General features: G+C 38.9%; 3 protein-coding genes across 3 annotated transcripts in view; 2 read left to right on the forward strand and 1 right to left on the reverse strand.

Moving 5' to 3' along the window:
- dnm2a (dynamin 2a) overlaps positions 1–1,726 on the forward strand; it is a 31,951-nt gene extending 30,225 nt beyond the window's left edge. The window contains exon 20 of the mRNA XM_087839858.1: positions 896–1,726. Coding sequence (XP_087695984.1) covers positions 896–926 — 31 coding nt within the window. The 3' untranslated portion in view covers positions 927–1,726. The remainder of the gene's footprint in view (positions 1–895) is intronic.
- LOC102781559 (transmembrane emp24 domain-containing protein 1-like) lies at positions 337–5,042 on the reverse strand. The gene is made up of 4 exons (XM_087839861.1): positions 4,682–5,042; positions 3,658–3,755; positions 2,388–2,574; positions 337–2,272 (listed from the first exon to the last, which is right to left on the reverse strand). Exons 1-4 carry the CDS (start codon positions 4,874–4,876, stop codon positions 2,054–2,056), a joined length of 699 nt encoding a protein of 232 aa, XP_087695987.1. The 5' UTR covers positions 4,877–5,042; the 3' UTR covers positions 337–2,053.
- Positions 5,043–8,586: 3,544 nt separating this feature from the next.
- Positions 8,587–11,342, forward strand: tnfsf14a (TNF superfamily member 14a). The gene is made up of 5 exons (XM_006791315.2): positions 8,587–8,759; positions 8,919–9,129; positions 10,223–10,256; positions 10,344–10,409; positions 10,554–11,342. The coding sequence occupies exons 2-5, from the start codon at positions 8,935–8,937 to the stop codon at positions 10,943–10,945; spliced, it is 687 nt and encodes a 228-aa protein (XP_006791378.1). The 5' UTR covers positions 8,587–8,759; positions 8,919–8,934; the 3' UTR covers positions 10,946–11,342.
- Positions 11,343–16,424: the final 5,082 nt, after the last annotated feature.

A 16,424-nucleotide genomic window follows, 5' to 3' on the forward strand; every position in this document is an offset into this window, starting at 1 on the left:
CATTGGTCTAGAGTTTAAATCTCTGTACTTGTCACTTAGACCTGGCCTTGGGAAGGCTAACCTGTAAATGGCTTGTCATATAGTAGGCTGTGAGCAAACTGCCTTTCTCCCTAATGGACGTACCCATCTTTCTTCGAACCCAACTCCTCTCGGATCTGGAAGACAGGGATTGGAAAACAACCTCCAAACTTTTTTTTTTTCTTCAAACCTTGTCAAGTGCCTCTGTAGCAATTAATTGATTTGAATAAACAACATGAACGGATTTAGAAAGGCGAGTAAATAAAGAGGTGTTGTGTACAATAAAGGGACTGGCTCTGGTGGTTGGTGTCTGTTTGTGTCTTGTGTGGTCTTCTCTCTTTCTCTCAGATAATGTATAGAGCATTTCCTGGTGGTCCTCTCCTTTCTCTTTGCTTTTGCTCTCCCTCTCTCGGGCTAAAACAAGCCCATATTCCTATGGCAACATTCTACTTAGCAGCCTGCAGAAATGCATCTTTACAAATCCTGTGGTGATGAGCAAGAACACACTACATTGTTGCAACATTAACTTTTAATCATTGTTTCTCTGTGGGCCAAATCATCTTCCAATAACAGCTTCTCAGATTTTCTCTTGCAACACTAAATTGAGATATAATCATACATTTTTCACACTGATGAAAGATAAAAGGTTGTTTTAGTATTTAGATTTTTCCAGGCAGTATTTAAAATTCAAATGTGAAATGCACTTCCCTAGTATTTCCCTTTGCTTAAACAAAAGGTCCATCTTTCCCTCAGCCGGCGCCTGCCACAGTACAAGTGTCCATGCTGTTTTGATAACTGGATCCTGAAGGGTTAACATGTCAACGGCAATTCTTTACTGTGTGTCACCAAGAGATTAATGTCAGTTGTTCCTGAACAGGCGCCTGGGCCCTCGTCGAAACCAGCAGTGACCTTGACCGCTCTGCAGTGAATGTGAAATGACTCCAATCAATGACAACAACGGGAACAGAAGAGCACGTTTTAATTTCACTTCATCAAAACAAAGAGGCACTCCCAATAACACTGTTACAGTCCTGCAGCTTAACTGAAGAATTCAAACTGAGTGGCATGGTTCAGGGTTTTCTTTCTTTCTTTCTTTCTTTGGGATAAATTACACTAATGAATGTAGGCACAAAAAGCTGAAATGGTTTGAAATCTCATGGTGTACTTTCAGTTCTCTGTTCCCAATCCCCCAGAAGACCTTAGAGCATTTGTTTTGTATCATTTCAGTAGGGTTAAATTACCAGACATGGTGCCAACTCACAAAGTGCAGCAAGAAAATTGTATTATAATTTTTCATGTATCTGCTCAGTGATGCAAAAGAGAGAATGCCTTTCAAGTGGTGGAGCATTACCACAATAAAATGATTCATGGCAGAGTCTGTAACTGCTCACAGTTATAGAAATAGACACCTGGTTTTACTGACTTCTCTACCTTAGTACCACAAAGTGCAATTGCATGAAACAAGTGACTCTGATGCCTTTTTTCCCCAGCCACCTGACTGGTATTGTTTTGTGTAATATTTAACTGTCATATAGTAAATCTAATCAGGGACTTTTCTTTTTATGATTGTAAATATTTATTTTATTACAGTTACTATTTTGCATCATTTTGTTGTTGTTTTGTTTTTAAAGCTTTTACAAAGCTTCATCACGCGCTTTCATGAGGTGAGGTATCTGATAATTAGTTTTTTGGTGTTTTGATAATCTTAGTTTTTAAATGTGCCAAATGTAGTGTTTGTAATTCAATAAACTTTCAAGAGAGAACAGCTGACTTTCTAGCTTCCCTAATGAAACTTGACAAATACCGGTGCTACAGGCATCCACTACTGTGCTATAAATGTGATTTCAGGAATGACACAAAAGCAGAAAGTGGTTTCCACAATGCATCAAAGGGAACAGTTTTTGACAAATAAAAAAAAAATCAGGTGCAAAAACCAGCTTTTTAAAATGATGTAAACCATTCCTTTAAATTCAGCTCCCATGTCAGTTGAGTGTTTTCTGCTAGTCTTTCGTCGATGGAGGTAAGGATGGTTTTGTTATGTGCGGACCTGCTTGGTGTTGACAAAGAGGCGTCGGAGGGTGTAAATTTGAACAACAGCAACAGTGAGCATGACCGACAGGTTTACGCAGGACCAAAAGGACACTCGCCACAAGTTGTCCTCCAGAAGGTAGCGGTCTCTCGCCTCAAATGCCCTCAGCATTGCCTGGACCTGATGGCTTTTCTCCAGGTGCCGGTGCACAGAGTCCATTCTCGCCTGGAGGGGGACAAAAAAGACATTAAGTGGATTTAAAAGAATGGCGCTGATATGATAACCAGTTGTAGAGTAAATTTAGATCCAGGACATGCATAATTTTATTTTCTGCTCTCACCCTGATGTCTTCCATTTTGTAGTCCACCATGCTGTCTGAAGTTACAGTGTCTAACCAATCATCATGGCCTCCGTTTTTGCTGTTCTGATTATTAATGACCACCTCAAAAAACACCATCTTCTCTGACATTTTACTGAAGCTGTTGTCAAAACATAACCGGTAGTCTCCATCAACTGTGGGATCCACCCTACAGGAAAAAGAACATTTTGAAGACAGGTGGCCGATCGATATGAATCTCCCACATTGTATATGTCTTGATACACGTTCAATCATCAGGGCAAAAAAGAGTTTATCTGGACAACTGCGAAAAACTGTGATGAAACATTTCTTCTACTGAAAACGCAACGTCCGCTAAAATGTACATTATTAGGTAGACTTTATAAGCCCTTCTTCCCTTTAATTCAGTTCAGATTTATATAGCAAAAATCACAACAGGCGCCTTCAGAATGATTTCTTCTGACCTCCAGAAGTGCCTTAATTCAAGGCACAGATTCCACAAGGCGCTGTAAACAATCCTCTGAGATTTTGGTTCATATTAAAATGATGGCATCACACAATTGCAGCAGATTTGTCAGCCACACATTCATGATGTGAGTCTCGCCTTTCACCACATCCCAAAGGAACTCTATTAGATTAAGATCTGGTGACTGTGGAGGACATTTGAGAACCGTGATCTGATTTTCATATTCAAGAAACCAGTTCGACAGCTTTGTGACATCATGGCATATTATCCTGCTAGAAGCAGCCATCGGAAGATGGACACATTATGTTCTGTAAACCCTAAAGATGGTTTTATGTTTGTGAAGGTTTTTTTCTTGCTTTTTAATTTTTTTAAATTATTTTAGGGTTTGTAGCCTACAATATAAAGCACCTTGAGATGACAGTGGTTGTGAAGGGGCTATATAAACAGAACTGAATTGAAATGAAGCAAAAATCCGAGCAGATCAGCTGTTTTTGAAATACTATGACCAGCCCATCTGGGAACAACAACAGTGTTGCATTCAAAGTCACCTAAATAACGTTTCTTCCCCAATATGATGCTTACTTTGAACTTCAGCAGGTCATCCTGAGCATACCTACATGCCTAAACACATTCATTTACTGCCCTGTGATTAGCTGATTAAATATTTGCATTAAAAAGAACTTGAACAGGTGTATCTAATGAAGTAGCTGGTGAGTCATTCTTTATGTACATTTGTTTAACTACTTTTTTAATGCAAATACTAAAGAGCAAGAGAGACTGCTCATGTCAGACTGAACAGATACGCACATGTGGATACCATCAGACCTCCTGAAGTCAGAGACTAGCCGATGTCCGGTGGGTGAGAGGAGGATAAACCCAACATCCAGACCTGACCCTGCTATCACCTGTAACAAAAACAGGGATTGAAGTCAGTATTTGCAAAGGTTTGAAGTCACAATCACACAGAATTCACTAACACGGCTCATTTCTTTTCATCCCAGACATGCAGCTTACATGTGAAGCTTCTCTACTACTTTACAGGTTCATTTGCAGCAGCTGCCTGAAATTCAAATTAGAACCCTGATAGTAGCCTGAGCGACAACCTACCTCACGTGTTATCCCACTGTCTGAGTTCTAGCCACACAGTTCTCAGCAGTTAAAAGTGTTTATTTCAGCACCTAAATAACCCACTAGTTGATGAAAAGCACAGGGTCAGACAACTTTAACACCCAAGGTAGGAAATTGATGAATTTTATCAGTGACTGACTGAAAAAAAAAGATGTTTACTTCTGAAGCAGGACTGGAACTTAAGGATACTGAAGGTGTAGTTATGTTGTTTAATGATTGTGACTTAGGTTTCCAAATGAATGCATTAATGCTACACGGAGACAGTCATGACTCAGAACCAGCACACCACCACAGCCCCACAGCTGCAAAGAGACTGCCATAACAGAGTGACCGCGATACTAACTGTGGTCTGATTATAGGAAGTTAACCAAAGGTTATGCTGAATTTTTGAAATGACAGTTTCTTTGGATTTATGCATTGGTGTGTGTGTGTGTGTGTGTGTGTGTGTGTGTGTGTGTGTGTGGTGGGGAGATAATGCATAGAGGTAGATTAATCATTTTGTGGGTTATTTTGCTCCCCCTCTGTGTTATGGCTTCTGCAGCACCGGTGGTTTTGTTATCTCTCTCTATGCAGTGCCAAAGTCCAACACGTTCTCTTGTTTTTGAGTTACATATTATACACAAACTTTTTCCGGCTAAAGCAAACATCAGAATAAACTCTGTCCGTGTACAGACAAACAGCAAAGAGAGAAGTTTCCACTCACCTGATATTCAACTTCCATGCTGTCGTTCATCGCCGTCCTTTGGTAAAAACACTCTGTGCTTCCAGCTGGTAAGAGGAACGTAAACCCCATGTTTTTGTTTGGGCCCAAACCCAAAGTCAACCCCAAAGTCAGAGTTAAATATGCCAGCAAACAGAGCTGTGCAGACGCAGTCATCATGCTTTGGTGGCAGTGCATAGTCCATTTATTCTACTTTCACCAACTATGAGCCACTTGTTACACATTTGCTACACAGTTTTCTGCATATCTCTAATTGCTTACTCGCACTCTGACAGTTGGAGAATAGCCAATAGATAGCACCGCTTCCCTTAAAAGCTCAATGAGTGGAGCCACCGTTGCGACCAATAGCGCTTTGCGGTCTGAACAGCAGAGCTGACAAAGCTGACATAAAGTAATTGGTTCGTTTTTTTGTTTTTTTTAAAAAAATTCTACAAAAATTTCTTCGAAGACAAAAGTGCTATGTTTTGCACATTTCATTTCCCCTTTCTCTTAATTTTCTGGTTTGTACACGCGTAAGATCACTAACGTTGTACCTGACATTTTCCTTTAGGTGGAGCTGTTGATAAGATAAAAAAAAAAAAAAAAGAATAGAAAGCAGGCCTGATATTAAAAAAAGAGGCACAAACATGATTTATGATGACTTCATGAATAAATAAATATACGTTGTATCATAAAGCTTTGAGTTTGTGGAGACTGAGCTCAGTGTTCACAGAAAATGTTGCTGAGTGATTTCCATTGAACGGTCTTTCAATGGAAGATCATTTATTTACAGCCTAGAGACTATGTGATGTGATTTCTCTGTCACTTTATTATTTTATTCTTGATATATAGAAGAAGAAAACCCCAAAACAAATCAACGAAACCCAAAACCACAGAGCAAGTGCCAATTTACAAATCACTGGAGGGCGACAGACAGAACAAACACTTTTCTTAATTTAATAAAGAGATAAAGAAAGGAACATTATGTAATACTGTACTGAATGTGACTAAATGTGACTTCTCTCTTTTCAGAGTGAGTAATGAAATCTTAGTATGAAAAGCTCATTATTTTCCGACTTGGTCTCGCCTATAAGCCATCACTACCTGTTGATACTTTGAGCTAATTAATTAGAAATTGTTTATCTGAATTTCAGAAAAGGGACCACATCACACAGATATCCCTCCTGGTTCGATGGCTATACATGCTTCTCGTGCTACGGGCTCATTTTCTCATTTTCTTGCCCAACCTTCACTCTCCTTTCCCAGTTCTCACGCCTCTCATTAGTAGATGGAGATCTGCCACCAGTCCTCACCGAGGCCTTCCCCAAACCACAGTCTCAGGCCTAGATCTGTGCTTGTTCCCCCCGCCAGTCTCTCCCAAGAAACACTCAAAGTGAAGATGTGAAAATGATATGACAAATAAAAGACATTTACCACTGCTATTAGGAATTAATCAAACTGTCTTAGGTCCCCTTGGGTCAGCAGACAAACAGCATTAAAGGAAGTTCAAATTAATGTTCACTTCCTCTATAGTGCTCTGTGTCCTATTTTGTTTCCTTTTGTCTTACTTTTGTCATCATATATATATTTTCATCCTATGACTCACCTTGCATAGTTGCTCTCTCACTTTCATTGCATCATGTACACATTAAATCATCATTAATCATGTATTCCTAAGAAGGTGTTTAGAAAGATCAAATGGAAACCACTTCATCATATTGTCCATTATTGGCATATTTCAGAACCACTTCACATACATTACTTTAAAAGGATGATATGGTAAGCTCATACACTAATATGCTAATACAATCCAAGCAGCTGGTAGATCACTGGAACATGCTTAAACAGACGTTTTATTGAAAGGATGTACCCCCACGCTTCCTTCCCCTTTCTCATTTCTCATTTCTCAGGCTTCTCATTAGTTTGCCTGCCTCGTCAGGGAGCCTCCATCAGTCCTCTCTGAGGGCTTCTCCAAACAGTAGCCTCGGCTCTGTGCTTATTCCATCTGCCATTTTCTTACAAGAAATGTTGTCAAATCTAATTGAGGATGTATTTTATGATGGTGATGGTATTTGTTGGGTTGTAGGACATGCTGGAACTGTATTAGTGACAGTATTTAATAGTAATCTTGTACTTTGTTATATTTACGTGTATAGTCCACTACAAGGTCAAAGGTCGGGAATCCTTTTCAGCACTCAGCTGGTAAAATGTCTTTCCCCGTATGTCCATCACAGCCCCTCACCTACTGAAGTCTCAGTGACAAAGTACATCTCATTAAAACTGAGTTTTAACCTTCTTGGATCTTCTAAATGGTGAATATTGATACATTTAATGTACTCAGTTCATTCCATCCATTAAGCTTCTCTCCGGACATGTCCAAACCATCTCAGCCCTGCCTCTCTAACTCTGTCATAGCAGGTCTCACTGTCATCTTGTAAACCTTCCCTTCCATTGTTGCCGCTATCCTTCTGTCAAGAATCATCCCTGACACTCGTCTACACCCACTCCATCCCCTAAGGGTGGGTGGTGGAGTGGGAAGGTGGAGTGGGTGCTTCTAATGACATTTAACAAAAATTGAAGTAGGTAAATAACTGAAAGAAATTCCACTATTAAATCCATATCTTAAAAAAAAAAAAAAAGCTTTGTGTGGCCTTCAGAAAAAATATTTTTTGTACCTATGAGACTGGCAAGAATTTAAAGGAATCCCTAAATTATTTTAGGTAAAATAAGTATAGTCTTTAAAAAGTGATGCCAATTTTTCAAAAACTAGTCCACCACATTATCCCAAGAACAAACTGTTTGATGCAAGAACCCTAAAGTGCAATTACAGGAACTGTAGGTCAGGTGTGAGGGTTAGAGTGCATGCATCTCGAATCAACCAGAAATTGCACATTTGACCTACATTGCAAAACCGTTGCAGATGTTTAGAGCAAAACAGCAGTTTGCAATGACCTTACAGGTCGTTTGTGCTCTGGAGACACAAATCAAAGTTAGAGTTGTTCAGCAGCACTAACAGCAGACCAACCAAGGACAGCTTTGCCACATACTGATGGAAACTTTATTGTGTTGTGGTTGTTTGTTTCCTGGGGGATAAACGGCTCTCTGCCATTGCCATTCAGCTTTGAATTCATTCTGAATTCTGCTTAACACGAGGCCATCTGTGCCAAAGCCGAGTGAACTTTTAAGACAGCGATGGCCCTTTACACCAAGGAACGACTTAAGAAGGAATCACTCAAAAAGAAGAAGGGAAGTGGAAAGTTAAGTTAAAGGCAAGATTGAAATGACATGTTCTTGCATTTTACGCTAAGACTATGTCACAGATTGGTGGAAAATTACACCTATACATTTTTTAAATTAACACATTGATTTGAAGAAGCTAATTTCCTCTGTGTTCAAGTATAAAATGTTTATCTGTAGGGAAAGCATCCAACAAATTGCATTGGGTGTACATATTTTTCCCCATGACTGTTATCACCCTCATGTAGAAGCTAAACGACTTTTTCCTGCTAACCAATGGGATGCTAACTGTTTACTAATTAGATGCTAGTGAAGATAATGAAAAATTATATTAACCAGTGCTACGTATTACCAGCACTGACTGGATGGAATATGCATACTGTTTAAACCTCAAAATACTTTCTTTCGTAAAATAACCAAGCCGTGGGAGAAAATATATACAGTTTAAACCCATTACTTAAGGTGGCTTGTGACCTTTTAGGGTCTTTCACAAATGTGCTTAAAGTGACAAAGGACATGTGTGTACAACTTTGGTCTGTTATTGTAACTGTCAGACCAAAGAGAGAGTGTTAACGAGGGAGGAAGTGGGACTGGAGACATTGCTGCACTGCTGCTGCACTGAAGTGGGAGGGTGTAAATGGGGAGGTCAGAATGCATTGCAGTGGGTCTTCCACTCACTGAATGTCACCTTCAACTGTGACACTTCAAAAACGATTTATTGACTACACTGGAAAGAGTGACATAACCTCGGAGTATCCTTTGGGTACGTGCAGTTCAAGTGCACGTTGGAAGCTCTCAAAGGTGCTTTGGTGATACATCTCAAGACTTCTGTCTCTGATTGCTGGTAAGTTTGCTCCACTTGAACCAACCAGAAGTAAGCCCACCCATTCTGAAACGTCTTCACACTTGCCTGTCTCTCAGGTCTCTCTGTCTTTACTGTCCTTTTGAAGTAGCAGCAGCTCCTTCAGTGAGAGCGCCTCACTGAATTCTTTTCCATTTACAGAAAAAACCCAGAAAGTATGGAGAAGATTAAATATCCCTCTGTGTGTGTGGTGGACACCCATGCCACAAGGCCTCCAGTGCCCCCCAGGCTGATCCAGGTGCGAAAAAAGACCGGGGTGGCTCAGATCCTGCTCTTCATGCTGGTGAGCGTGGCGCTGTGCGGCATGGTCATAGAAGCATGCTTCATCTATGGACTCTACCAGGCTGAACATGTAAGTATCACCATTTCTGTACCTTTTGCAATTTCATCCTGTGATTTATTATTAGCTCATTGTCTCGGTAGATCTTTTTTTTCCATTAAATATCTGTTTCAACGCCTCTGAATCTCGCTTTCATTGTAAGAGTTTATTCATTGTTTACCACAGTGTTCTCACTTCCAGTTTTCTTTTCGTACTTTTTCACAGTATTCTCCTACATATTTTCTGTCAGTCATTTTAATGACACTTTCACTCAATCAGAAGTATTGGTAATCAGAAATGCGTTTGGTTAAAGGTCACAGCAGATTGCTATAGGTCTTGATTTTCTTTAAACCTGAGTTTTTGTTTTATATCATTGATATTGTCATAATTAAACATGTAGATGCATAAATAGGTATAAAAATGTATATCCCTTTGAGCTGTATGTGAGAAAGGTATTAAAAATGTAAATTTCCACAATAGAATAGAATAGAATAACAGTTTGACCTAGAGAAGATCCTATTGCAGCGATTCTTTATGCAATATGTATGTCTGGGAATCTGGAAGGGTTTGTGACGCAAACACAGGGGCTCTTGTGATAGAAATTCTGCTGAGATGAATTTATTTTCAGTAAAAACTGCTGATCATGAATTTATGGGGAAGAGGGCCAAGCACACATGGAGAAGTACTCTAAAGTCCAGCTCATTTACGGACAACTTCAATGACGTGCATGTGGGGAGGGGGCAGACATACTTTCTGAGGTGGCGGATGTACAGAGTCAGTTTCCTGTACAGCACTGGTGCACGGTGTTAGGGTAGCTGTCACGTATTATAGAACAAAATAACAGCAGTGGTGTTTTTGAGTGTGTGCACAGTGTACAAACAAGGGATGATGGCAAAAAGGAAGTGGTCTACTTCCGGTATCATGATAGCAATCTACTTTCTTCTGTCCTACCATGCTCTGCAGAAAAACAACGCCCGTTACAATTACATTTTAATATTGTTAAACTTCTATTTTCACAACTTTGTTATCCACAAGAGCCGATTGCATCTACGCATCTACATGTGCACGCTCAAAAAATGCAAATGCACATTAAAAATACATTAACCCTCTTTCGTTTTCATTGCAGACCGACTCAGAATCGATCTCTAAGCTCATCGGAGGTGAGTCTCAGCACTTTATACACAGATGACGAGCACCTTCCGTTTATTTATTCCACAGTAGATAAATAATGTTTCGTCCTCTCACAGTTACAACTGCCACTAAACAACCCAGTTATGGTATTCTTCCCTCCAAACCGGTTGCACATCTGACAGGTAAAAACAGCATTTCCCTATCTGCCAGAAACATAATGTTTCAGTTATTACCAAGATGCATAATTAAGTACATATTGCTCTTCACACTGTGATGTTTGCACTCTATTTTATTAGAATGATTACATTTGTTCTTTTATTTTACAGATGGACAAGAACTAGCTCATGGAAAAAACATAATGGCATGGAGCATAAAGGCAGACCCTCTCCTCTATGAAATGACCTACGAAGACAAAGAGCTTAAAATTCAGAAAGAGGGTTATTACTATGTCTATTCCAAGGTTTTCTTCTCAGACAGCGACAGATTTCAGCACCGTATTAGCATGCATACTGACAGGTATTCGGGGAATATCACCCTCCTGCAGTCCAGGAAATATTCTTCACATTCAAAAGGCATTCAAAAACCACAATCCAACAGTTACCTGGGTGGAGTGTTTCACCTTTATAAGGATGATGGTATTTTTGTGGACGTGAGTGACACTGCAAAAATTGTACACCACAAACCCTATGAGAATGTCTTTGGTGCCTATATGATATAGATGCCACATAAAGGCTCTAAATGAGAGTAAATTAAAACCTATAAGTCCTCTCAGGGGTTTGTGATTCTCTTTGACATGAAAAAGCAGGTCCGTAACCGCAAAGAAGGCAAGTGTCAAATCCTCTTTGTGCCTTTGCACGTCGCAAAGTGCAGGGCTGTGCTGCCAGCTTTGTTTCTGCACATGTAACTCTCAATTTTGTTTTATAAGTGTAACGAACAGTCGGATAACAGGGAAATTTGATATGCTTATATGCTTGTGTATTTGCTTTAAAACAAAACTTTGATTGTTAAAATATGATTTCTAACAACAATATATATATATATATATATATGTGTATATATATATATATATATATATATATATGTATATATGTATGTATATATATATATATATGTATATATATATATATATATGTATATATATATATATATATGTGTATGTATATATATATATATATATATATATATATATATATATATATATATACATATTTCACAGATTGAACTTCAGATTGTTGCTGAGTGTTCATACTAATATCTAAAATAAGGCTGTAACCTTTCTTTTTCCTACTTGCTGTAACACGTACTGCACACTATTTATGAATTTGTTTTTTTATTATTAAAGAAAAAAGCTCATTTTTCTGTATTTATATACAAGTCATACAGTGCAATGAAATAAACACATAATAATTTTAAAGGCCTGTTTGGTTTGGTCTTTTTTGTTAGTCATGCACAGTAAGGGAAGTGTATTCACTTCCTGCCGTGAAAATTGAGACCATGATAAAGGCTCAGTGGTCTCTGTATTAAAAATGTTGTCCCCCACTCAGTCCAACCACACAGCAGTTACTGGAGGAACCTATTTTTTTTAAATACCACAATGGCCCAAAAAGTAAAGTGTCATCATGTCAGCTGTTTCTCACCTGAATGTATACTGGCAGCAACATTATTTAAGGTTTAAAGGTTTAAAATGTCAACGTCTTCATTGTTGGTTTACTTTTCTATTTACTACTTTGATTCAGTAGATTACGTAGTTTCTTTTCAAGTCACATCTCAGCACAACGTGCAACCATGACAAGGTCTGTGCGAACGAGAAGCTCTTTGAAGCTTTTTTTTCCCCCCCTTTTTTGTATGTGCCATGCAGTCACTGTTATACTTTCCCTTCATCTATGTGTGTTCGAAGAAGACACCCACAGAGTTGTATATTTGTAAACTGAAAAGGAAGTGGTAGTGGGGGCTGCCGGGGGGAGGGGGGTGATAGCAGCAGATTGCTTGGCTGACTCACTTTCCAACCCCAGACCCAGAGAGAAATGGCTGGTGAAAATGAAGCAACATGTGTGTGTGTGTGTGAATGAATATGTGTATGTGCATGTATGTGTTTCTATGGGTGGGTGTGTAGGCTGAGTGATTTCTCTAATTAATTTTCCCTCAGCCAAGTATGGATTACTCAAATTGGGAAAACACACTTGAGAGCTGAAAGTGTAACTCCAGCCCAGAGTTTAGTTATCCATGAGCTGAATGATGTTTTCTCAAGAACACATGTGTGAGTCATGATCTTCCAGCGCTGGCTGACCTGTGAAGTGTGAGAGACGACAGTAGCACAGCAGCGCGAGCTGTATCAGCTGTGTAGTTTCGAGGCCAAGCATGACTTGTATAGAGAATTTGTGTGGGCTGAGAGTACTCTATCACCGGTTATGACATGAACCAAAATCTTTACACTTCTGTATATGAAATCAACATTTTCCATTTATAAAACAGGTCTGTGTGAAATATTGATCTCTTGAGCACTGCTGATTTTTACAATCAACTTTTGAAATAAGGCAAAAATGGCCTCTTAAATTGAACTTTTTTTGGCTAAAATCACACGACATAATTTTTGGAGAGTATATTTTTTTTATGCAAAGCAAAACTGAAAGAGGAGCACAGCAAACAGTCCGCAGCTAAATGCTGTCCCCTTGTGTTGGTGCAAATAACAGTTTGGGCTTCTGTGGGGGCTTTCCCCCCTCTTCAGAACAACTCTAAAACTTTGAGTGGGGTGAACTGTAACTCATCCACTGGAGTTAGGGATCAGTTTTTGTGCCCTTGGTGCTTTTTTAATCTATTATCTGATTAATATTGTGGCTGTCTGTGAGATACAGGCCACCCCACAAGTCTACACTTGAGTAAAAGTCTAGTATTTTATTAGTGCAATACTAATTAACCAATATAAACGCTAGTTAGCTGTAGAATTAGTACTTCATCTATATCAGGTGCCTTCTGGCTTCAAAAAGAGGTGAGCAAAACAATTATATTTTTGTTATTTAGTATCAAATCATAACCATAATCACTTTGGTTTGCTTTATATCACGAGGTAAAGACCCTACAAAAACACAGAAAACACCAACCCTTCACTAATGCTGTGTCTGTACATAGTTCTGAAGCCTGACTAAAACTCTTCAAATAAACCAACAATCAAAGGACCAGCTATGAGCACCTGGCAACAGTGAGAATGACAAACTCCCTTTTAACAGGAAAAAACTTCTGGCAGAACCAGGCTCAGGGAGGGTCAGGGATCGGAGGTTGGGGCAGGGAGACAGGACAAAAGAGCTGAAGTAACACTGCATCATGAGAATGACCCAGGAACCTAGGCCTATTGCAACATAATTGAGGACGAACCCAGGATCACCTGATCCAGCCCTAACTATAGGTTTTATCAAAAAGGAAAGTTTTAACCTCAGTCTTGAAAATAGTCTTAAAATGTTCAATTTCAAATTCAATGTGGGAGCTGGTTTCACAGAAGAGAGGCCTGAAAGTTGTAAGCTCTTCCTCCCATTCTTCTTTTAAATATCCTAGCAACCACAAGTAAGTCTGAGACTGAAGTGCTCTATTGGGGTGATATGGTACTATGAGGTCTTTAAGGTAAGACAGGGCCTGATTATTCTAGAACTGGTATAGGAGGAGAATGAATGAAGAAAAGCCAATAATGGAGAAACATGCTCTCTCTTTCTAGTCCCTGTCAGTACTTTTACTGCAGCTGAAACCGAAGGCTTTTCAGGGAGATTTTAGGAGAGCCCCGTCCTAACGAATTACAGTAGTTCAGCCAAGAAGTAATAAATGCATGAACTAGTTTTTTAACATCACTCTGAAATTAGATGTTTCTAATTGTAAAGATATTGCACAAATGCAAGAAAACAGTCCTACATATTAGCTCAATACACACACTGAAGGATGTAAAACGACTCTAAAATTTCTTTCAGTTTTACTGGAGGCCAAGGTAATGCCATTCTAAGTATCCAGTTAGACACCACCAGTTGCCGTAATTTAGAAGCAGGAAATAAGAGGTCATCCAGGTCTTTTTGTCTTCTTGCAATTAACTAATTGGTGAGTGTTATCTGGCCTCACGGGCAGATAAAGTTGGGTGTCATCTGGATAGCAGTGAAAATGTACCCTTTGCTTTTTAATGATAGTGGCTAAAGGAAGCGTGTATAAGGTCAACAGAATTGTTCCTAGCACGGAACCCTGCGGAACTCCATAATTAACCTTAGTGTGTGAAGTGTGTGTGAAGAGGACTCTCTCTTTACGTAAACAAATTGGAGTCCATTAGATAGATATGATTCATTCATAACCTTCAATTATGCTGTTTCTGTACAATGATGAGTTCTGAAACCTCACGAAACTCTTTAAATAAACCATTCCTCTGCAGATGATCAGTTAAATGTTTTACAACTACTCTTTCAAGAATTTGTGAAATAAAAGAAAGGTCGAAGATTGGCCTATAATTAGCAAATGGGTTAAATGATGTTTTGTGTAACCCAATAATAGATATACTCATCATATTTAAGACTGAAGCATTAATTAATAGTAGGACTTCTTTGAGCAGTCTTGTAGAATTGGGGTACATGTTAATGGTTTGGAGGAAGTTAAGTAAAAAATATCAGTTTGGGACAAGGAGTCTCAAAAATCCTAATGTTGCTTCAAGATGTGGCGTTCAAAATCAGTGGGTGACATCCATCTCCATCTTTTATACTGTCTATGGTTTTAATGAAAGGGGGAAAGGGGAGACATTAACTGCAATACCTCTAGTGGCCACTTGAGACATTGGAGGTGGTGCTGAGACTTTAGCCTCCAGTGGCTACCACATGAAAATACCCAACTTTGCAGCCACTTGACACAGACAGCTGTAACTGACCTGTGTGTGTGGGTTAGGCTTCACCTCTGCTATTAAACGTGACCTTTCCACTGTGTTTGTGCTATTGTTGTCTTTAGTAGAATTTTAATTGGATTAGCTGTTAAATAATAATGCCTGTTGTGTGGCGGTAACCATCCGAGAGATCTTTACTTGAATTTTGACAAGAAAAATTCTTGTATTGTTTTAGTCTTTTGCTAAATATCAGAAATTTGTGTCTGCGCATAGCACTCTTATAGCACAGTAGTGTATATATCCAAAACTGGGTAACCCACAAACAATACTCTACATGGCTATTTAACACTACAGGCTGAAGGAAAAATATGTGAGGTGAGAAATATTTGAACTTTTAAAGATTTGACATCACTATCATTTTGATTCAAGATAAACAAAAAAATGCTGTGACTGGATTTACAAGCTTACTCATTTCAGACATTTTCTATTCTGACAAATCTTTTATTGTAAGAGGTGGCATATTGATAAGGGTTACAAGAAGAAACTGGAAGATTGTTATTCAAAAAGTGCATGCTGTAAAGTTCTCTCCATGATGTCTGGGCAAAAATGATGTGTAGAGGTTATACACTTTCTCTGTGTGGATACACCATTTATTATCTTGACATTGGGCAGTGGAAAGCAGTAGGAAGGGAGCAACCAAAATCAACCCATGCAAACGCATCTAAGGCCTCTAATAAAAGAGACAGAGTGGGTGGTAGTTTGCTTTGTCTGCTATCAATTTTTACATCCTGGACCTCTTCGCTGCAATCGAAAGCTGTGGTAGCGACAACTAATTGACAGAGCACTGAGAGATATGGGACTCGTTTGTGGCTGAGGTTTGGAAAACAAAAGTTTTCAAATGAAAGCTGGAAAATGCGCCTCTTGACTGTGATGACTAATGTTCCAGTGACCTTTTTTGCTGCTTTACTGTATCTCTGTCACTGCGATTTAGGTCACTGGATGTGACTTTGAATGCTTTGTATGAGAAGCATTTCTTCTGTTTGTTTTGTCAAGAGTCAAGAGGACATATTCTTCGACAGCATATAGACAGGGAGGGTCCCGCTGTATCTTTCTATTAGTGATTATGTGGTAATCCAATGTTAACTCATGACCTCTCACTTTCATATCTAGGGTCTCATAAATGACTCAAACCCAAAAGCCCTTATTCACTGTCATCGTGTCCTTTGATTAATATTGAGTTTGTTTTTGTTTTACAGTCACATCAAATACAATAAAGACAGTAAACATTTTTAACTAAGACGTTCTCTTATTTTTTTCATAACAATGGTTAAAGTCAAATTTAAACACACACATTTAACAGTTC

Source organism: Neolamprologus brichardi, chromosome 4 (genome assembly GCF_056152115.1).
Source record: "Neolamprologus brichardi isolate AB-2024 chromosome 4, ASM5615211v1, whole genome shotgun sequence".
NCBI classification, from domain to species: domain Eukaryota; kingdom Metazoa; phylum Chordata; class Actinopteri; order Cichliformes; family Cichlidae; genus Neolamprologus; species Neolamprologus brichardi.